Source organism: Melospiza melodia, chromosome 24 (genome assembly GCF_035770615.1).
Source record: "Melospiza melodia melodia isolate bMelMel2 chromosome 24, bMelMel2.pri, whole genome shotgun sequence".
NCBI classification, from domain to species: Eukaryota; Metazoa; Chordata; class Aves; order Passeriformes; family Passerellidae; genus Melospiza; species Melospiza melodia.
The window spans coordinates 6620551-6643026 of record NC_086217.1 but is presented as its reverse complement, the minus strand read 5'-3'; the positions used below and the strand labels follow the sequence as shown (position 1 = coordinate 6643026).

General features: G+C 45.0%; 1 protein-coding gene across 2 annotated transcripts in view; it reads right to left on the bottom strand.

Annotated features, from left to right (window-relative positions):
• MAP2K4 (mitogen-activated protein kinase kinase 4) overlaps nt 1-22476 on the bottom strand; it is a 62105-nt gene that overhangs the window by 36883 nt on the left and 2746 nt on the right. For both annotated transcript variants that reach the window (XM_063176127.1, XM_063176128.1), the window contains exon 2: nt 2525-2627. In XM_063176127.1, coding sequence (XP_063032197.1) covers nt 2525-2627 — 103 coding nt within the window. The remainder of the gene's footprint in view (nt 1-2524; nt 2628-22476) is intronic.

Genomic DNA, 22476 nt, shown 5'->3' with positions numbered 1-22476 from the left:
GATCACACAGCCTCACTGCCTGACCAGGCACCAGCCATCAGTAAAACTCTCACCTCTTCTCTAGGCTCCATCCTTCCACCAGTACAACTCTCACCTCTTCTCTAGGCTCCATCCTTCCTTCCACCAGTACAACTCTCACCTCTTTTCTAGACTGCATCCTTTCAAGTATGAATTACATTCCCCAACTTCTGTCTGTAACTGAGGCTCTATTCTGCCTTATCCTGTACAGGTCACATGTAAAATTATGTTTACAACTGTGCTGGATGCCCTATAGACAGGCAGGACACACATCATGCCTAGATGAAAATCTCTTTGCACTTCTCAAGAAGATTTGGTGGCAGCAGTTCCAGCTGAACCAAGCAAGACACAAACACACCTCTTCCATCACGTGCAGTCACAGAACCAGAATGGACCTTCCTTCCAAACCCCTGCCTTTCTTTCTGCTGCTCAACACACCATCTCAGGCAGAAGGACACTCCTGGATTGGTGGATCCAAACCACAGAACCCCAAACTTCATGTGAGAAATGAAACCTCTCTGTATCTTCAGATCCACCCATCTGGAGCAGGACAATCCCCAGCAGTGTGGAGCCAGTGCTCATTTCAGGAGGACACCCAGGCTGAGTAGTGGCTTGGTGAACAGAAACACACTGCATCAGGAATTCGTCTGGGAGAGGAGGTCTGAAACATCCAGCTAAAATCCAAAGTCTAGGAAAGGTTTCTAGCCTACTGAGGAAAATGTCATTGCAGCATCTCAGGGAAGAAGGCAGGAGACAGAGATACATCAGCTGCCAGACAAACACTGGACAGAAGCGTGATGATGAGAAGATGTCAACACTGCTTTTGAGGAACAGCATCTGCTAAGGCCACACAAAGGAAACGAGGACAAATTGCTGCACCCAAGCTCAGCCAGCCTCACCACAGAGAAAGCAACCAAGCCAACAGCATCCATCTCTTCCAAACAGAAATGGCCATTACAGCCTGCCGCCTCCCAGGAAAGCTTCAGCACAGACACATCACCATCAATTGTGGCACTTGAACAGCTACCACATCCAACCCAGAACCCTGCAAGCCTCAGAGCATTAACCAGCCCAGGATCCAATCCCTGCCAACAACTGCAGCTCCCATAGAGAAAGAGCAGCACCTGTCTTGCACAGGGTTGACAATCACTTGCACAAACATGAAATTTAAGATGTCACAGACTAACAATGAAAGCTCTTCTGTGCTAGACAGGAGCCACTGTGACTTCCAGTGAATCTGAGACAGAAATCCACACAGATAAGCACAGAAAATTCAAATCCCTATAGATGGTGGGGACTCACTAGCTGAGACTAAGTCCTTTATTCAATGAGCTAACAAGATCAGAGAGATGAAAGAGCCCCAGAAGGGGTTTTGCAGAAAATCTTAACAAGAGTTTGATGATGTGTTGAGACAGAAAAACTAAGTCTCTAAATGTGAACTCTATAACCAATAAAATACTCTATTTCAGAGAGGAGAGAGAAGGAAAGAAGAGAACTTGCTGGACAGGTCACTCGAGATCTTAAGAATAATCTAAAGTACTCTATAAAATTTCTCTATATTGTAATTACCATCAGTAACTCATCAGAAACATGTTGCTAACTTGATAAAAGCTTGTTTGAAAATCCCCAAAGCTCCCAGGAACAGAGCCCAGCAGGTATGTCATGGGGAAGCAGAAAGCCCTGAGCTCCAGGAGGGAGGCAGTGACATGCAGAGCCAAGCAGGAGCAGCCTGTGACAGGGACACTCAGAGAGCCGAGGCAGCAGGGAGGCTGCAGCTGCAGATTCTGAGACCTGACACTGGCAAAACCCCTGAGACCTTCGAGAAGAAAAATGTGGGACATGTTTTACATGCTTGCTGCATCTGCCACAGGGACTGGCTGCAGAGCAGCACTGCCCAGCTAGATTGGTGGATCTGAGGATACAAAGCTGATCTTTTTGGTGCTGATGTACCCTGGTATTTATTAGAGTCAGGAACAGCTCTGTGCCACACTTGCTGTCAGACTTTGGACAGGGATATCCTGGGGCTAAACTGGCTAGAAAATTCACTGAGACCTAATCTCTGCATAACTAACATCTCCCTGCTGCTAAAATGATAATCCTCAACCTTTGTCTGTTTTAGGGCTGAAAACAATTCTGTCACAGTTATGAGTTTCACAAGTAACACAGAAACAAGAAATTCTAACAAAATGTAATAAGCTGAATAAAGATACAGGAAAACAACAGTGAATCAGTCTAGACATTAATTATAGGTGTATCTAGCATTATCAGCTACAATACTCAATTCAATCAATTCTGGAAGGCATTAACTCCAGTGTAAACCAAGAAGATCCCAATTTAACCTTCTTTTGAATTCTGGGAAAAAAATATTTTACAGTGACTCAAAACTGAGAGATTTAAACAAACTGACAAATAACTGGACTAATCAAATTGCATTTAACTAACACTGGGTGTTGGCTAATTCATTTCAAAGTTGTTCCACTAGTTGTGCCATTGGCTTTATACTCACATGTGTGGATTTTGGAAAGGAACTCCAGAAGTATTTAGAGTAAATCTTGCTGTGGACTTGAAAGGTGGATTTGCAAAATTTAACTTCAGCGCTTTGCGTTTACCTGGGAGACAATGAACATAAAGTGAACTTTTTGTCAGCAAAAAATATTGACAGCATCTGGAAATAAACAGGAACAAAATGACATCTTGTAAGAAAAGGATTTTACATTTTACAACATTAGCAAATCACAGCTTGTGTTAGGACACAGGGATGGTGACAGAGTCAGCTCTCATACCAAGGTCTTCCCCAGTCCATTCCAAGGCAGTTGCCAAAGCAACGCATCCACAGCCCCTCCTGGGACAGCTGGAGCACCTGGATCACCTGCCAGGGCTCCAGCAACCACCAGCTCCATCCCCAGGGCTGAGCATCCTCCATGTACACCCATGGGGCACAGAGGCCACACACAGGGGATGGCTCTGAGGAGGGAGGGCACATTGGGATGTCCTTTATATGAGCTCCAAGCACAGGATGGCTGTTGGGGTCCAGGGATTTCTTCTATTACCCTTTGGGTCTGTTTTGTTCACACTCCTGAAACTCCAGCCTCTGTCCAGGGCAGTTACATTGTGTTGGAAGATTTTCCCTTTCTCACAGCAATATCTATACAGCTCGGGAGGACATGGGACTTGACATGGTCCAGGATTAAAATTGACACAATTAACTACAAACCCTCATCACAAAATCTCTTCACAGCCTGCTCCTATTCTCATTATTTGTAAACTTTATGCACCAAGTTTCTTCTTGTTTTTACTCAGGACACTTTGTAGCTCACTTAAATATTGGTCTATCGATTTCAACCTCAGTAGATTTCTAAGGATAGTTTCAATTATGTCAATCCACCATGTGAAGCTGGATTTTCTACAAATCCAACAAATACAGAAGCTTAGGCTGCCCCTGGGAAGCAAACAGGATGGTTTGTTTCTGCTCAGCTGATGAACAAGGAATGTGACCGGGAAAAACGAACATCCTGAGAAATGCCAGGAATTTCCATCCAGCACAGATCACATGGAAACGTACTGTAAGTGAAACAACAGACTCAAATGAAGCTAAGTCTGAGGAGAGCCAAAGCAAACTGTGCTCCCCAGCAGCCTTCCACAGCTTCAGCTGTGCACTCCAAACCTTGAGTTTCATCCTGAAAAAGACTCTTGACTCCATGTTTCTATTCCTTGCAGACACATCCTTCTCACTGGAGGCAGAGGAGCCTCTTTAAGTGCAGTTTAGCTGTGATTTTGCTTACACAGGTTTATTACAGACCACCCTGCCTCACTACAACAAAGACGGGTGGGCGTTATGGTGCCTCTGGAATTCACTAATGCTCATCACCACCAGGGCTCTGTGACCTAAACTGCCTGAAAATGTCCTGCAGAAATATCCACCCTATATAAATTGTCCTTTAAAGGTTCTGCTAACTTAACACATAATTCTAATCATGAACCATTATAGCATCTACTTCTTCTCTGAGAACTTTTACAGTAAAGACTATGGGAGAGAGAATGATTCAGAAGAAACCAAAACTAACTTTGAAATAGATAGCTTTTTCACAAATTAGGGTAATCCTCAACACCAGACCTGAAATTATGAAGTTTCTTGACTTATGGTCTTCCCAATCATGACTACTGGGTTTGTTCAGCTGCACATTAATGGTTATACCAAGTCCAGACCGTATTTGAAACCAGGATGGCCCAGATTTCAGCTGAGCAAAGGTGGTAGGTACTACTTTATGTTTTGAGAGAATCTAAACAGGACTCTACATAGGTAAGGCTGCTCTCCAAAAAGAAAAAAGAAAGCCAAAAAGAGCTTTCTGGTTGTAAATAAGTTCATCTACCCATAAGGATAGCCATCTTTATTGCAAATCATCCCAGCTTTAAAGTGGTAATGGTGATGGTGTCCTAAAACAATTTTTAAAAGGATGTCATCATTCCACCACCAGGCCTGTGCATGGAACTGAGGTCCAGGAGGGTCCCCAAATGCCCAGCCCTTGGTATTCCATAGATCACAGCCAAAATGGACATTGGGAAAAGCACCTATACAACAACTCCAAAAAAAATCTGGGCTCACAGCAGCCCTTGTTCCTTGCTGCACTGGTGAATGGGTGTGAGGCCAAGGACAGAATTATTTATGTGCTGCTATCCGTCACCAGATTTAATCCAAGCACTTGGCTCTGCAGTTAAGTTCTCATCACTGTGAGGCTCCTTCACCACCAACCACAGCCAACCAGCCCTCACAAAACAAGAAACAGCTGTCTAGCAGGTCACATGCAGGCCAAAAGTTTTCCTCCAGAGTTAGATTGTGTACTACTATTTTTACTTCACCTAGGACTTCTATGATTTACAGAATCACAAAATCTTAAAGGCTGGAAAGAGCTCTAAGATCACAGAGTCCAACCATCACTCCAGCACCACCTCGTTCATCATCAAACCATGGCATATCCACATGTTTTTACACTTCCAGGGATGGGACTCCACCACACGCCTGGGCAGCACCTTCCAATGCTTGACAGCTGAAGAAATTATCCCTAATATCCAGTCCAAACCTCTTCTGGCACACCTGAGGCCGTTCCCTCTCCTCCTGTCCCTGTTCCCTGGAGCACTGTCCCCCCGGCTGTCCCCTCCTGGCAATAGCTGTGCAGAGACACAAGGTCTCCCCTGAGCCTCCTTTTCTCCAGGCTGAGCCCCTTCCCAGCTCCCTCAGCCTCTCCTGGAGCTCCAGACCCTTCCCAGCTCCATTCCCTTCCCTGGGCATGCTCCAGCCCCTCAAAGTTTGTCTTGTCATGTTGGATTCAAGGTGCCCACACAGAGGGACTGGCACTCTCCTGGTCCTGCTGGACACACTGTGGCTGGTACAGGATGCCCTTGGCCATTTCTCCAAGCCTCTGAGTCACCTCCTGTTGGAGAAAGCAATTCCAACTCTTCCCAGAATTTCCTCACCACCACTCCTGCATGCCACACCCCAAGAGCACTGCTTCCCATGTTCAGGTTACACAGAACAAAATGCTCCCTTTTCAAGCAGCAAAATTTTGAAATCAGACGTAGTTTAATGGATTTTTCCAAGGTTTCTATCCTCCAAGAGTACAAAATAATCCCTGTAAAAATATTTCCACTCTGTTCAACTCTGCAGGATCAAGCTCTTGATTGAGCAAGGTCAAGGGAGCACAGGTCCCAGTGTTCAGGTGAGTCACAGTGCACAGGTAAATATTCTCTCTGGGCAGATGCTGAAGTCACTCTCTGCTTGTGGAGTGATGATACACCAGGAATCAAATCTGCACTCTCTCTCCTTACTGTAACCAGGAAAAAAAGAGACACAACCACAGAAACACAAGCTGTGACAGCACACAGCAGGAAGGAAAGTCAATGGATCTGCAATGAACTGTGCAATCTTTCTACCTCTCCCTTGTAGTATTGAAACACATCAACAAAAAGACAGAGGAAATGGGGAAAAATTGATTATTTACCTCTATTTGAAAATCGAGCTCAATGTTTGAGGCAATTTTCTTAATAGAAAACTATCAGTTTTGATTTCTTCCAAGGTAACTCCAAGCAAAACTAGTGCAAACGCTAAGGTGAGACATGAAAAAAAAAACCAAAAAAACCAAAAACAACACAGATCTGCGCTCTTCCAACAGCTTTAAAAAACCAAACTGCTGTATCTTGTCTGCTAACAAAATGCCTGCTTTGATGTAGAGACAGCAAAGAACATTTACCTGCGTTCAGAGCTGCAGCCCTGCAGTTGCTGACATCCTGAAGGCTCCCAGGATTTCCAGCTGGTTATTCCTGCTGCTGTGAGCACAGCTCTGCCTGCCCACAGACCCTTCCAATCTACCATCTTGCACTTCTATTTCCTTCCTTCCCAGTCTTGTTCATGTATCTACTCCAACATCAGCACGGCTCATTTGAGACTAGAGGAGGTTTCCAGTCTTACATCCAAAATAAACTATTTTTCAAGAAAATCTAGTCAAATTTTGCAACAAATCCTGAAGAACTTCAACATATCATACAGTTCTATTTGAGGAGTCTGGATGAAAGAAGTGGCCTGGGGTTTGATTTATGAGTTTTAAGAGGTGCAACCACAGAAATTCACTTTAAAGGGTGCAAATATTTTCAGGGCATCTCTTATGATATTTTTAGCCCTTCGATGAAACCTTCAATTTTATACGATCTGAGAGTCACCATTCGAATCTGAAATGATGATTTTGCCCCGGAGTAAGCTAAGTATGCTCATTTTTAGGACTCACCTCATTAGAAAGAGGATTTACCCATAATTCACCCACAGCCACAAGTGTGCTTCCAACTAGGGACTACAAACACCCAAGCCTAGAGCAGCCAGGACTCTGGAAGGATTACCACTGTAAAGACACATTCCATGGCAAAACAATCGTACTAGACAATATTTTAATGAGACATCTGCATGATCTGGGGCTGAAGGGCAGCTCACAGCTGCACCAGCAGACACCCACCCACCAATGCAGGATCAGGGCTACATCCAACAGCACTTCCAGCATCTATAAATACCTCCACCACAATGCCTGCTAAAGTAGGTTAAGCTTAGAGGGCAAGAAATTGCAATCGGATTAAGATTAGTTCCCTCAGACTGGAAACTCCCAGGAGCAAAACCTGAGAATGAAGTCTCTGCACTCTCCAAAACCCACTGGGAACCTTTAATATTATCCCTGATGCTTTAATATTTAACCTTTAATATTTCCCTGCGTGCAAACACCATTTGTATAAAGAGGGTTAAGGCTCCCTGCCCAGAGGAGGGTGCAGCACTAGGATGAAACAGCAGCTTCCAGCCCAAGCTGGGGCTCCGGCAATTTCCAGCTGGAGAGCAGCACTTCACACATGGCTCACAGCCCATCACCAAGCCTGGTGGAACACTGCTGCAGAAAACCTGCAGGGCTCAACTTTCCACACAGGAGGTGCTGCCACACCAGGAGTCTGTGTCTGCTCTCGCAGCAGCGCTTTGCTTCACCCAAAATATTCCAGCAAGCTGTGCCCAAAGCAGCCACAGCATAACCCTGCAGAGCTGAGCCTGTCATGGAGCAGCTGTCAGGAACAAAGGGTGACACTGCCCTGGGAAATTTATTGGGCAGCACCTGGAACCTCTCCTGGTGAACAACAATAATAAATTATGCAAAGGGCCACGCACGATACTTTTTCAATATGAAACAGCACAGCAACAATTATAAAATATACCACAGGAAGGAGGACTGGGGAGGGAGTTTGGTTGATTTTATTACTTTTCGTTTTAATTTTAGGAGCCTGTACTCAGACTAAAAGCAAGGGAAAAAATCTGCCCTTGAGGCCTTTGCTTAAGGTCAATGGAAAGGATTTAATTTCTTTGGATAAAGCAACAAGCATGTTTCCATCATCCCTCCAGATACCTTAGGCCAGCAAAGTGGTAACACTAATCACAGCCTGCATCCCACTGGGTCCAAAAAACACCTTGCACCCAGACTGAATCCTACAGTGACACAATCATTGAATAAGAAATCCTCCAGAGGCAGGGGAGTAAGAATAGTTACATGTTGCCTGTCAGCAACTAGTTAAATAACTAGAAAGAGAAATAAAGATAAGCAGATATAGTGTATGTGTGAAAATGTTCAAGCTGCACTAACACGTACAAATAAAATTTTGGAAACAACCTGTACTATAGTGAGGAGATCCATACTGGAATGGGCTTTTAACAGCTTCAGACTCTCCTGAGGAGGGACAATGCTCTGACCCCAGCACTGGGCTGCTTTTCCACTTAACCACTATTTCCACAAGCAATAATCCTTTGCACAATGCAAGCATAGCAGATCTTCATGTCTGGACCCCAAATTTCCTAATATATAGAGTTTTGGGGTTATTTTCCAAATACTACCAGCCTGACATCTATGCATAACTAAAAATACACTGAGCCAATTTTCCAAGTTTGGATCTGCTTCACATGAACTGGTCTGTTGCTTGTCAGTGCCCATGTGTGCTGCTCTGAACAATTGATCAGTATCTTCACAGCCTCAGAGAGGAACTGAGCCCTCCTGAAAACCTGGTCTCACCTGCAAGGTTCTTTCTGCACTGTTACACTGGGAAAGATTTTGATCTGGATCTTAAGAACACCTTGGAACACAAGGTACCAATGGGCATTTTTGCTTAGTTCTGCTGAATTATAATGGACGTGTGTAGAGTTGCTTAAGCAAGAAATTAAATTGCAAAATTAGAGAGTATATAAAGCTTTTAAATATCTTTGAAAGCACTTGGTTGGAGAACTTTTAGACACTAAATTCAAGGCAATTTGTGCTAAGCTTTAGAAGTGGTATGTGTAGATAGGTCTATCTGATCTATTTTTGTACTTCTCCAGTCTGAATTTCAGAAAAAAAAGTTCTAATTCCAGGGCTAAGGGCTATATCCAAAGACAAAGAGCCTAAGGACAGCTGTAATGGTCCATCTAGCACATCATCTTGCTCTCCATCACAGCACAAGGTAGCAATGAAAAGAGTGATAAGCAAAGCCACAACATCCTTCCTTCAGCTATTCTTTCATCCTCCACCCACTTCCAGCCCAAGGTCCTCCTCAATCAGCCATGGCATCTCTGTGTTTAATGACTGTGGCTGGGTTTCACTTCCCCAGTCCTATCCCATCCTCTTGTTGCTGAGTGTCAGACCCCATCATGCCAGGCTGGCAAGAGCTCACCCAGCTCAACACAACACTTGACTGAAGCCCTCAGACTCCAAGTCAAGTTCAACAACACAAACCCAACCCCTCAGCTCAGCTATGAGAAGAGACAAAACCTGTCACCTGTACCTGGTGCTCTGTCACCCCCTGCTTTCTCTCCTGGTCACACAGGACCTGCCCTGACACTTGCATTTGGGACACAGCCTGAGTTTGTTGAATTTACATCATTGTCCAGCACAGCAGCACAGATCTCTCCATGGCCACACAACAGGTCTGGGTGTTCCCACTGGATTCTTTGCCTCTCTGCAGGTAAGCAGATCCTCAGTGCCACAAGGGATGTGCAGAACCCAGCCCCAGGGTTTGCCCAGCACACCTCCACTATGGCCAGAGTGCCCTGCTGCCATTCACAGCTCTCCTCCCAGCACTTGAATTTCTCTGCTTTCCAAGGAACTGGAGAGTGGAAAAACAAAGGAAAATTCACATAGCAAGCAATAAAAAAAAAAAAAAAAAAAACAAAAAAGGGCAAAAAAATCTAAAAAAGCTTACTTAAATGAACTTTGGTTCACTTTCATTACTTTGTTCAAATCTTTCCTCATGCTGAAATCCAGCAGAAACACCCATAGGCCAGTTATTTCTCAACACCAAAATAACTTAATGAACACTCAGAGGCTTTGTTAAACATCACACCACAGCTCTGTGAACATCAGCTTTTTGGGCTGATGTTTTTCTTACCAAAAAAAAAAAAATCTTGTGCACTCATAAAAATGTCTTGTGAAGCATTCAGTACAAATTAGCAATACCCTGTAGCAGGACAAGCACAGGAAAGAAACCCTGATTCCCACTGCTGAGACATGTCAGGCATTGTGATGTTTCCAACAGAATTTTCAGCTTTAACAGCATCAAACCCTCTTCAGAAAGACACACGGTGATGGCACTCTTGGCCAACATTGTCATTCAAGTGACAAAAGACACAATGCCAGGAATGCTCTGCTGCTGTGCTGGAAGGAGTGAAGGCAGCAGGTACCAAAGCTCTTGCAGGGCTCCACTGCAGGCTGGAGTCAATCAGGGATTTGGGCACGGGCTGTTGCCTTCGGGAGCCTGGCAGATTGACAGAGCAACCTCCAACAGCTGGCTGCTCACAACAGTAAATACCCAAGTGCTCTGGGTATTTACTTAGGTGGCAGAAATCATCACTTTCTTGCTAGTGAACATGATACTGAAGTGTGACAACAATGAAACTTCTTCCTGAAGGAAGAACTGCACAGATGGACACAACAGCTCTGACTCCAAACCAACAGCCAAGGGATCTGCAGCAAGACATTTCTGCAGCAATGAGCAACAGACTGGCTTTGGAACATCAGCTGAAGCAGCACTAGACAAACACCTTGCACCCTATCTGTGAAGTGAGAACAGATCTAAAAAAAAAAATAATATTTAAAATAAAGACCTTAATACAGCCATTCCTGATGCAAGCAAACACTGCAGAAAGTGAAAGCAGAGAAATGAGAAGCTGCAATCACGTTACCTGCAGAGCAGGAAGCTGAGGGTTTTGTGGTTTTCCTTTTCTGTGTGGTTCCAGATGAGTAAAACCCCAGTGTTCCCAGCCAGGACAAACCCAAGCCTCTGCAGAGCTTGGCTCCAGCACATGGATCACAGTCAGGAGCTGAAATTGCTGTAGAGAGCTCTGCTCTCCTTCCACCACCCAGCTCAAAGGGTTCTGCTCCCCCAAAGGACACACAAACCCTTTATTTCCACAGCAGGGGAACTCCTGCTGCCTTTTTATTGCTACAGTTTTTATAACTGAAAAAAAGAGTGCTTTTTATACTTCGTGTTTATCTTGCAGCACTATTAACAGGCCCTGACCATAAGACTGGGATCTTGCTGTGAAATTAAATGAAATTACATTGGGAAAGGACCTTCACATCAAAGTCTGGGAAATAAATTTCAAACAGTTTGGAGGTTTGCAACCCTGATAGAAAAAAGAGAGGAGTCCCTGACCCTTTCATTTTCTTTATACAGACTTGTCAGCAAAACACAAATGGGAAGGATCTACCCCTGGGAACAGCCCTTCCTACAGCCAGGGCAGAGCTGGGCACAGGCAGGAGCCCAACACACAGAAAATGGGACTGGCCTGGGCTGCTGTCTGGGCAAGGAATGCCATGGGACAGGGATCTGAGCCATGGGAAGCTCAGCTCTGCATCCTGCTGCTCTGCAGAGCTGCATCCCAGTGCACAGCAGAGGCTGCAAGCTGAAAGCTGCTCGCTTTGGGACAGCAGCAAGTCAGTTCCATTGCATATTTCCCCCCTCATTTCACCATTTATTAACACCCTGACTGCTTACTGTCAGGGTCTCCCAAATCTAGGTTAGCAGAACACCAACACACCTCTGCCTCACCTGACAGCGCAGTTTTGCTGAATTATTCACTAAGGCAAAGCTGCCATCCTGAACTGACACTTGCTGCTGTTTTCCCATGAAAGGGCTGCAGAGCACTGGGGATCAAATCCTGCCACTTCTCAATGGCTTACAAGAGAAATTCAGACACCTGTGTTACATTCCTTTCATTCACAACAAGCAGAGGATGTGCAAAGCATCTCTCTCCAGTAAAACCCTTTGATCTTCCAGCACAGAGAACAGCAACTGCCTTTTCCTTCTCAGCACAAAATAACCCCCACCTTCCAATTAAAGATGTTCTTCTTGAGGAAAAGAGGTGGAGGCACAGCAGAATCCATCAGTTAACAGGTATGTGCCAGCCTGTGCCAGGTCCAGGCCAGACACCTCCTGCCCTCTCTAAGTGCCACCAGTTTCATCATCAACAATTACTAAGCACTGACGGAGTACTTGAAAAAATAAATTAACACCCAATTCCTGCCACAGAGCTCTAGCTTGCAAAAGAGGTTTGAAATTTCAGCTTCAAACATCAAGTTTCCTAAATATCTGTACATCCTGAGCTAATAGAAAGCTATTAAAAATAAATAGATGCTTTCCAACTCTGTCCTAGGGGAGCCATTCTGACACATGGGCTCACTCTGGGCTGGAACTCTGAAGCATAGCTCCTTCTCAGCTCTTCCACGACAGAAAAACACCAGTCTGTGAAAAGTAATGGACAACAAAAGATTTTCTATATACAGCATCTCAGAAGAATGTCTCTGAACAGCAATCACAAGATATATCGAGATAAAAGATACTGTTTAAAAAGCATTAACAATTATCTCTTCAGATATTAGAATTGCTGCAACAAATTTGCATATGGAGCAAAAACAAAAAAAATCTTTACGTTAATTGAAAGAAGTGCAAAGGCACAAGATTTCTACAATTCAGATTTACATTAAAAAAAAAAAAAAAAAAACAACCAAGAAGTAAAATAAACAGTGCTACCCTTATGTCACAGGCAAAGCAGAAGGCACAGATCTACCTCAACAACTGGTGACCTTTTAAGAAATCTTAATTAATTTTTGCTACACCAGCAATGTGAGAAACAGTTGCTCTCTCAGGAGCAGAATGGAATATCTGGTTAGCTGCAAGAAAAAGCAAATTTTCAGTACCAATATTGATAAAAAAGCAAGGATAATGCTAAAAAAAGGCATAGCTTTCTCATTTTGTGCTTTGGCACAGAAGCTTCTTTGAAAGTCTAAAGTAAAATACCATTTCTCATCCATTCACTCAAAGGAGAGCACCAGCATTAAGAATCTCCTTTTATCTTTCAACATTTACTCTAAAAATCATTTCAAAAATTGATTTTTTTGATCAAACTTTAGGCTGCACTGCTTTGAATATACAGAGCAGTCCCATCATCAGGACCCAGGGAACAAACACTGGCATCTGGCAGGAAAGGAGAGGACACGGGTACCATCTGAAGTAACAAACTTTAAGCCTGAAGAGATTGTTTTATTCCCAGAAAGCTGAAAGTTTGCAGCAAACCTGCCCATATTAAACAATATTTTAAAACAGATGGTCCAGCTGCTCATGCCCAGGCAGTTTCTCAGAGAAGCCCAGATCTCCAGCACTGCCACCACAGCAAATGACCAGACCTGGGGGAGCACAGCGTTCCACATTTTCATCAGAGACACCTGCCCAGAGCAGGGGAGGATACATATGAGGAATTTTGAGAAATTCAGGTGCTGCCAATGACAGTTCACCTGTACAACAGCAACCTGGGCAAGCAGCACTGCCTGCAGTCCCCTCTGCACCCTCACCAGCAGCCAAGCCAGACTCACAGAATGCCAAAACTGGGTGAGAAAACTTTAAAGACCATCTCATTCCACCCCCTGCCATGGCAGGGACCTCCTACTATCCCAGGTTGCTCCAAGCTCCATCCAACCTGGCCTTGGACACTTCCAGAGATCCAGGGGCATCCACACCTGCTCTGGGCAACCTCTGCTAGGGCCCCATCACCCTCATAGGGAATAATTTCCCTTTTCCATTTTCATTTCAATTATTCCCTATAAGGGGAATTTTCATTTCCCTTATAGGGAATAATTTCTTCCCAAGCAAAAAATTTCTTCCCAATCACAGAGAGATCACACCAGATAACCACACTACAGATCTGGGTACAGATCCCTTGCTTGATATAAGGGGCGGGTCATGGCAAAGCTCCCAGTCTGAGCAGTGACAAGGACCCGAGCCACCAACATTTGGAAGAGGCAGGTGTGATCCAGCAGGCTCTGGGATGCAGGCACTACAGCAATGTGCATGAGGAATTTAGCACCACTGCACTCTCAGGAAGCAGCAACCTTGCTGTTTACCCTTTTACTAGGGTAAATAACCAGGAGCAAACACAAAATTGCGCTGCTAGAGAAATAAGCACCATAAAAATCTCTCCATAAAAATTCCCCAAGTGCAGTGGATTTTGAAAGTCTGTGTAAAAAAGCTCTCCTGGTGTGCAGAGGGCAGGCGGGCCCTGAGTCCGGAAGGAGCCTGAGAGTCTGCCCAGCTAATCCCCTGCTCTCACTGGGTAACAGAAGACCGCTGCAAAAATACCAGCCAGTAGCCCCAACTCTGATCCAGCTATCTTCTTCCCTTGCCCTTGTCCCCATTAACTCCTTCTCCCTCCAAGCTTCCAGGAGGAAACCCTGCATACAAACTGACTGTCCCACATAGTGCACCAGCCCTGCAGACAAACTGACTGTCCCACACAACAGCACCAGGAGTCCCCTCCTGGCTCCTGCAAGGTGTCCCAGCACCACAAAGAAGTTTTCCACCTTTGCAGAGCCAGACCTGCTGCCTGCCTGTTCCATGCTCACCACAATGGTTTATGGTGCTCACCTTCTCCATGACAGCAGGGCTCCCAAGCTTTTGCTGAGAAGGTGGGAGCTGCATGACTTTGTGTCAGTGATGCAAGAGCCATCTCTGCTCGTGGCACCAGCACAGCTTCACTCTGCTCCTGGTGCTGCTGCTCTCAGAGGCATCTGAGAAGGGGGGAAGCTGAGGTATATCAACCTGGCTTTGCTGCCCATGTTTTCTGCTCCATGCAAAACCATCAACAAAGCCCAGAGACAATGTGAACTCCAAAGATACCCCAAATAACATCCCATCAGTGGGAACAGAGCACCCACATGCTGGAAAGGAGAGAGGAGATGGTTCCTTGCCCAGCCCAAGGCACACCAGGGCAGGAATTTCATCATACCCTAAAACACCTCTGAGACACAGGCACTACAGAGGGAGCAGCACATGCATGCTGAAGATGCCAGAGCAGCAGCTACCCAGGTGCCATGAAATCACCAAGGTGTGGCAACAGGAAGAGTATTATCAGCTAATGACTGAAATCCTCTACTGAAAGCCAAGAGTCCTAACTGTTTTTAAGGAGGAGTCTGATATGCTTATGCATGAGGTAAAAAGGGGTAACTAGTGGAGACAAAATATTAAACTTGTCATAGGAATCCCAGGGCACCCAGCCTGCCAGTTCCCTTAGCAGGGGATAAGGGCATTAGCTGGTCTCCGGCTGGTCCCAGCAGAATGTGTGTGTGCCCATGCAGTGCAGACACAATTCTTCCACTGTGCTGCTATATGTCATTATTTTTCTCTTTTCAAAGAGATTTCCAAAGGTTATTGCATTTCTTTGAGCCCTAACATGGACCAGGTCATATCAAACCCACAGTCATCTAAAACAACTGCAATACTTGGGACTGAATCATCAAGGTTGGAAGAGCACTCAATTTCCTTCTGGCACGAGTCAATGATCCTGCTGGGCAGCAAAGCAGCAGCAACTACTGAAGCCTGGATGAAGATGACCCAAACTTCCTCTTTACCAGCTCAGCTGCCATGGAGCAACCTGTGCTGGCTGCTAAACCCAAAACTCTTGAACACAATGCTGAAGGGACAGGAAGATTACAACCCCAGCATTATTACACCCTCCATTTCTGCATTGCTCAACAGCAAGGACATCAAGCTGTTGAAGAATGCTGTCACAAAGCAGTATCTGTGTTTGGTTTGGGTCCCAAGGAGCCAGGACATGCCAGCCCAGGATTATTCTGAGAACACTGGCCAGTCAGAGCTCTGCTGCTGAAGTCAGAGTACCACTCAGCTCTGGAGGGAAACCCTGCACAAACCTTCCCAGAAAGCTGTTATTTAGTACGTGGAAACAACACTGTGGACAAGTGGCTGCTGGACTGTGTCCCAGGTGCTGTGAGAGCAGCACAGTGCCCTGCTATGGGGCAGGGTGCCACTCAGACTTTTGGCAGCTCATGGTGAAGCAGGGTTCCTGCTGCCAGTTCAGTTCCAGGCTCCCATTCAAGTCAGCCCTGACTAAAGCCGGTCTATATTAAAGCAAATTACCAGACCTAGAAACATTGCAGGGCTTCATTGAAATTCACACATTCTTCATTTCCCGTATTTTTGTAGGGCAGGCAAAAAGCATCCATACTAACAAATCAGACTGGGGATTTCTTCAACTCACAGAAGATTCCAAATGATGGCCCTGATGGGGAAGCCAGGACCCTCCAGACAGACACACATGGGCCTCAGACACCAGCTCCCACCACTCCTGTCTCAATCTCTGCCACTTCCACACTTGCTGACAAGATCCTTCTCCCATGTGCTCAGTTGCAGTCCTCATCAGCAGGATCAGCAGGGATGAAACCACAGAAACAGGCCAGAGAGTAAATTTTTGTTCTTAGCCCCATGATATCTAGCACTGATACACAGTGGCAAAACTTAACCCATAAAAAGCCTATCTGGCTATTTATGACTCTGGCATAACCAGCTGGGCAGATAAGCTCCAGGCTATTACTCTCAAAAAGAAATACATTAATTAGAAATACATTTTAAAATAGATTTTGCATTTCCAGGAGAATGCTGGCAGGCTTGTTCAGATATTCCACAACATGTGGCTCCAGTGCAGAAAGAACTGCCAAGCTGCTGCTTAAAACAGCACATATCTAAACCTTTGCATCCAACCCTCTCTTCTTCCAGCAGAAGTCTGAGCTCATTCACAACTCCTCTGTGTAAACTTGCATACTAACTTACACCTTAGTGTCACACTTTCTAGTGACAACAGCCGGGCTAGATCAGATCAGAAAGCTGACCTCTTCCTCAAATCACAAAGCAAACCAGCTCTAAAAGCTGACATGCAAATAATAGCCCACTTTCCACACGCTGATTGTTGCAGCTACCCAAGGCAAAAAGGACCTTGAAGAACATCTCTTCATCTCCTGGCCAGCATTGCACAAAGCCATTCTGACCATCCTCCCCCTTGCTACTTTCTGCCCATGCAGGTTTCTGAGTGGGACAAGGGAAAACAAGAGGGTAGCAAAGGTAGGATGAGGTTTCCAGAGTATGGCATAAGGCCAAGTCCTGAACTGAGTGCTCAGGAGAGGAACTGGTCTCTACAGGAAAACTCCGACATGGCCCCACTGCTTCCCAAAGAGATTTCCAAACGCACCGCTTTCATCTTAGTCCACAACCCCTCCCAGGTCAAACAACACAGCCATATGTTTTTAAAGGAAACTGTTTTATCTCTGTCCACAAACCTCTTCAAAGTACAAACACTTTGCTTTATGGTCCAAAAGCAAAGTGATAGCTAATTCACTTCAGAGACCCACTTCCAGAGAATTAGGTCCAAAGCAAACCACACAACCCTTCTGGTCCACAGGAAAAAAAAAAAAAAGCCTAGACAAAAAGGGATAAAGGATAAACTCCCATTCAGCTCAGCTGTCTGCTCCCAACAGCTGTCCTCCTTACGCCACAGGGCATCTCCCGAAGCACCTCAGAAAGATCAGATAAATTATTCAAAACACAGACTAATTCCTGGCGCTTGGACTCTTTGTTTGCTCCAGGACCAGCAGAGCTGTCTGCTTCCTGGAGGGCTCGCCCTGCCTCCAGTAAAGGCTTTGATTTGCAGAAGAGGAACTCAATTTAGCAGCTAATAAATACACAATTTGTGCAATACACATACTCGAATCTCCCTTGATGCTCATACCCACTGAACACTGTCACTGTAGCGCCCATGTGCACGGCAGGTCAGCTCACCTGAGAGGAGAAACAGGAGAGGAATGGGCACTGATACTTGGCAACACCGTGCTGTGTTGTGTTTCCTCACTAACAGCAATAGCAGAGATCTCAGCACCCAGGGTACAGCCTGAGGTGTCAAGGTCACACATTTTGGAAGATGCTCTGCAGCATCACATGATACTCCTGATGCAAATCCAGGCCAATGATACCTCACATGCCTCGCAAAGGATCTGTGCAGGCATGGAGCAGGCACCCCACAGGGCTGCAGAGAGCTCCACTGGGACTGTGCTTAAACAAACCTATGACATCTGATAAAAATCACGTTTGCACCTTTCCACCTAACCACGAGGAGACACAGACATGTTACACCTGCATGAACTGCAGGACTCATCTTGAAGAAACAGCCACCTAAGCAGACCAGGGTGCACACCATGGGGAGCTTCAAGATCTAAAGCTTCCCTTCAAACAAAAGCAAAACCAGTAAGATTGCAGATGGCCATAAAAACCAGACTAATGTAGCATAAAATAAAAGTTTAGAACCAAAGTCAGCACCACAGACTGTCCAAAACACCAGCTCCAAAATGCAAATGCTCAGGCTGACAAAGCTTCACTGCTGAGGCAGAGCAAGTTTTCAATTCTCCCTTCCCTCCTTATCATTATTTCCAAATGTATTTTGGCTGCCAAAGTTTCAGTCTTCTTTTACATACTTTGGTTTAAAACACATCTCTGCTGTCCTCTGGGTACTCTGAGTTTATCATATTAAATCCCAGGAGTTGGTTTAAGTCTCTCCTACTGCAATTCTCCCTGCAGTCTATCCTTCCCTTCAGCTTCAGGGTCTCAGGAAAAAGGCCAATTCACTCAGACACAGTTCCAAAGAGGGAAAACAGTTCCAAAGAGGGTCCTGAGCTGGGACCATGCATGAGGCAAGGGGACAAACATGGTCCAACACGGAGCATGCCTACAAGGTGAACAAACAGATGCTTATGTTAAAGGTACATGTATATAAAAGGTCCATTCATCCAGCTTGTGCAGTCAGTTAAGTGCTGGTAGCACAGGAGCACCCCTTTGACAGGCTGTCACATGAACTGTCACCTGCAGTGGCAGTTTTCCAAGCATCTCATATACAGTTTACATAAATCCACCTAGCAAACCTCAGCAAGAGACCTGTAACTGAGATAACTTGTCCAACAACTCAGCAGCAGTACAAAGACGTGGGTGGGGGTAGAAAACAGGGTGCAGAGTCACAGCAAAAATTATTTTGTCTTGTTCAGACACTAACATAACCATGAGTAAAAAAAAAAAGGTCCAAGGCTGCACAAATCCTTCCTGCAATCCTGTCCCAGGAGAATGGGATGAAACCCACTCTCCCTGCATTTCACATTTTATGAACAATGGCTTAACCCCTCAGCACCTCCAGGATAACTCTGAGCACTTTCCTTCTCTTTGGTTTGGATAATCAAGCATTTCAATATTTTGACAGCCAAGTCAGTGCCAACTGCAAGGGGTGAGCCTCAAACTCATGTTGCAGACATCCTCCATATCAGAGGGACAAAGAACATGCAATAGCTGTTCCATTCTCAGCCTAGCAGACACAGTATTCAACTTATCTATGAACTGAACTGAAGAAACACAGGTGAAGTGTCTCTCTCCAGGGATTTACTATAACTATTGCACATTCAGTAAACCAGCAACAGTAACACATCTTTTTAAAGACATTTTTCCGTGCTCAACAAGCACTGTACTGTCATTTACCCCTTGCTCACACATCCCTTCTGCAATCAAACAAATCCACAACATGAAAAGAAACCTGAGTACCCAGAAGACAGACAAAAGCCCTTTGCAGGGAACACCAGCAGCCTGGAATAACACAGTGCAAGATTCACATTACTGAAGGCATTGACCAAAGAAGAAGCAGCAGAACTGCAAAGGCAGAACCAAAACCAGAAATCAACCAAACTGATATAAAAACAGTTTAAAAATGCATTAACTCTTAGGCAAATAGACTTAAATACACAGATTCTTTTGAATGAGTGTCATTGGAGGAACTCAGTTTCTCAATGCAGAAGAGATGTTACAGCCCAGCAACCATAAATGACCAGCATCATCAAAGGAATCCCCAAGACATTTGTTCATCTCTCCAAGGGCAGCAGACAACACTGCACAATAATACAAGTAATCTATTCTGACCAGAATATCCATGAAGAAGCCAATATTCCAAGGTGATACTTCCTGAACCACAGTGAAAAGGCTCAACTGCCAGTATCAGGCAGGTTTTCCTCAGCCTGCTGCTGCAGCACAGCAATCCTCACCTTTCTGAGTGGATGCTGCAAGTCTGAGTACAAGGCAGAAGGGCAAGACACACATGTACATCTAAGGAGGCAATTAAATGCAATGAAGCCCATTTCAAATGAGGTACATGAGAGCAGGGAACACCACCAGCACCTGCCCAATGCTGCTCCAGACGCCCTCCAGCCTTTAAGACGATGCCAGAAGCATCACATCCATTCAGAGATTTTTATACCTTCTTTATAAACACCACTTCAGTGGAGCCTGGAATGGATATTTGCTGCTAGTTCCTATCCACAGGGCAGAGCACTACACAGACACCCTGCACAGCTTCTTCTCCCCACACAGTTTTCCCTTCCAGTATCTAAAGGCTACAACAGTTAGCCTGCTTCCTCCACCAGGAAGCAGACCTCCACATTTTCTTTCACACAAAATCTTATCAAGCCTAAATCCAACAGAAGACATCCAACTTCAAAGCTGCATGATGCTAAAAAGCTGTTTATGTGTGTTTGATACACAGAGAACTTGATATGGTTACACAAGATTCCTGTAATCAGTGCTTCACTACATACACACAAATTTCATTTCAGGGACTCCTCAACAACATGAAGTTTGGAAAGCACACATTCTGGCTTCTTCTGCTTCCTCACAAAACTCATCTTTCTCTTGCAGGATAACTCTCATTTTGATGGGCAACAGTCACTTCCACACCTCCTGGCTTCCTCAGATCAGCATAAAATAACTGAAAAAACCTCCCAGCATCTGAGGAGACTAACTAGTACTTTTGGGCTGCCCCTTTACCAGAAAAACAGAGATATCAAAACCATCAGTTGATTCAAAGTAAAAGAAAATTGAAACGCAAAATGCAAAACCATATGCCCACATACCAATACAACCCTACACACACAAGCTTACACCAAGACTCAAACACAAAGCAGACAAGGCCATAAGGCCCATACAGGAATAAACTGGGGGCAGAAATGAACTAAAACACACTGATTTGCTCATCTCACAACTTTTAGTGCTCTTAACAAATGCAAATATGTCCAAGTAGACATACACCCATCAATCTGCCAGAGTCAGCCTGCATCAGTGCTGCCTGCTTACACACATGGTTTGATAATTCCACCAAGGGCAAGAGTGGGGAGGGGAGCAGCTCCAGTCACCCCATGCACTCACCAAGGCAGCAAGCAATAGAGGAGGATATGGGAACCATGGAATCTCTTACTGAATTCCCACACTGAGGATCAGTCCAGTTTCAGCGAGCTCACAAATGGTTTCAAGCAATATTCACTACCCCATTGACACAGTGCACATCACACACCCACACCAAATTCACCTGACCACAGTGGCTGACAGAGCCCATCACAAACATGAACAATTCCTGACCTCTCAAAAAGCCTCCCAGCAGCTTTTTTCTGCCAGAAAAAAAGGTACAGGACAGAGTTTCCTTGTAAATAGGAACTGATCACCCACCTTCAGTAAACCACTGATGTCATGAATGGCACCCAAGGGTAAGAGAGGGGCTCTGGTTCATCTCCTCATGCACTCAGACACCTCCTAACAACCTCCCTGTCCAGGCTCCCTGCCTCCTACCCACAAAGGACACTCTCACCAGAGACACACCTCCTCTGATTTTCTGCTAAAATGGCTGGAGTCAGATGAAGAGGGCAAAGACATCAATGAGGGAGCAAATGGGACCACACACACAAAGGGAACTGAGAATCCCAAATTCTGGTCAGGAATTCCCACCCAACACATTTCAGCCATGATGTACACTCTGAGAAGACACACACAGTAGCTCTGCTTTGCTTTTTAACGACACCAGAGCACACCAGGCAGTGAGAGTGAGTATTTGGAGAAGTCCCAGTTGCCTCCAGTCCTCCCGAATGCCCAATGCAGCTGAGCTGATTCCACAATCATCAGTTATAAGTGGTTCCAGTTCCTCTTTGGCACTGTAGTTAGGATGAGTGACTCCACAGGTTTTAATTAGAATCAAAATTCTCCCCATGCCTTGGAATAAACTACATTTCTAGATTTCATACCACCTTTCTTCAAATTATCATTTTCTGAGTAATGTTAGCAGTAATGACTATTACTGATTTTGGCAATGAGAGAAACACAAAATTGCTCCAATTACAATTTGGGTACTGTTTTTTCCTTAAATCACTGTCAAAGGCATCCTACTTCCCACAGAATCTGTTTCCTCCACAAAACATCCAGGACACTAAATACTCAGGACTGTTCCTGAATTCTAACATTACACATGAGTAAGAACAACTTCACCACCCATCACCAGCATTGGACAAACTTCATTTAGTGTGCACGCAACAGACATTTAAAAAATTATGGAATAGACTCTATTTTAATACTCAGAATTCCAGCTCTCCTTTGTCACCAAGCTGTGCCATGAACACAACACCATTGCACTGGCCAGGGGATTCTTTGGAAAGAAAAAAGGTCCAGGTCCTTTGGCATGGGCAGCTGATCCAGGTAGCCAAGAGAAGACATGAGAGTGAAGCTGGGACATGC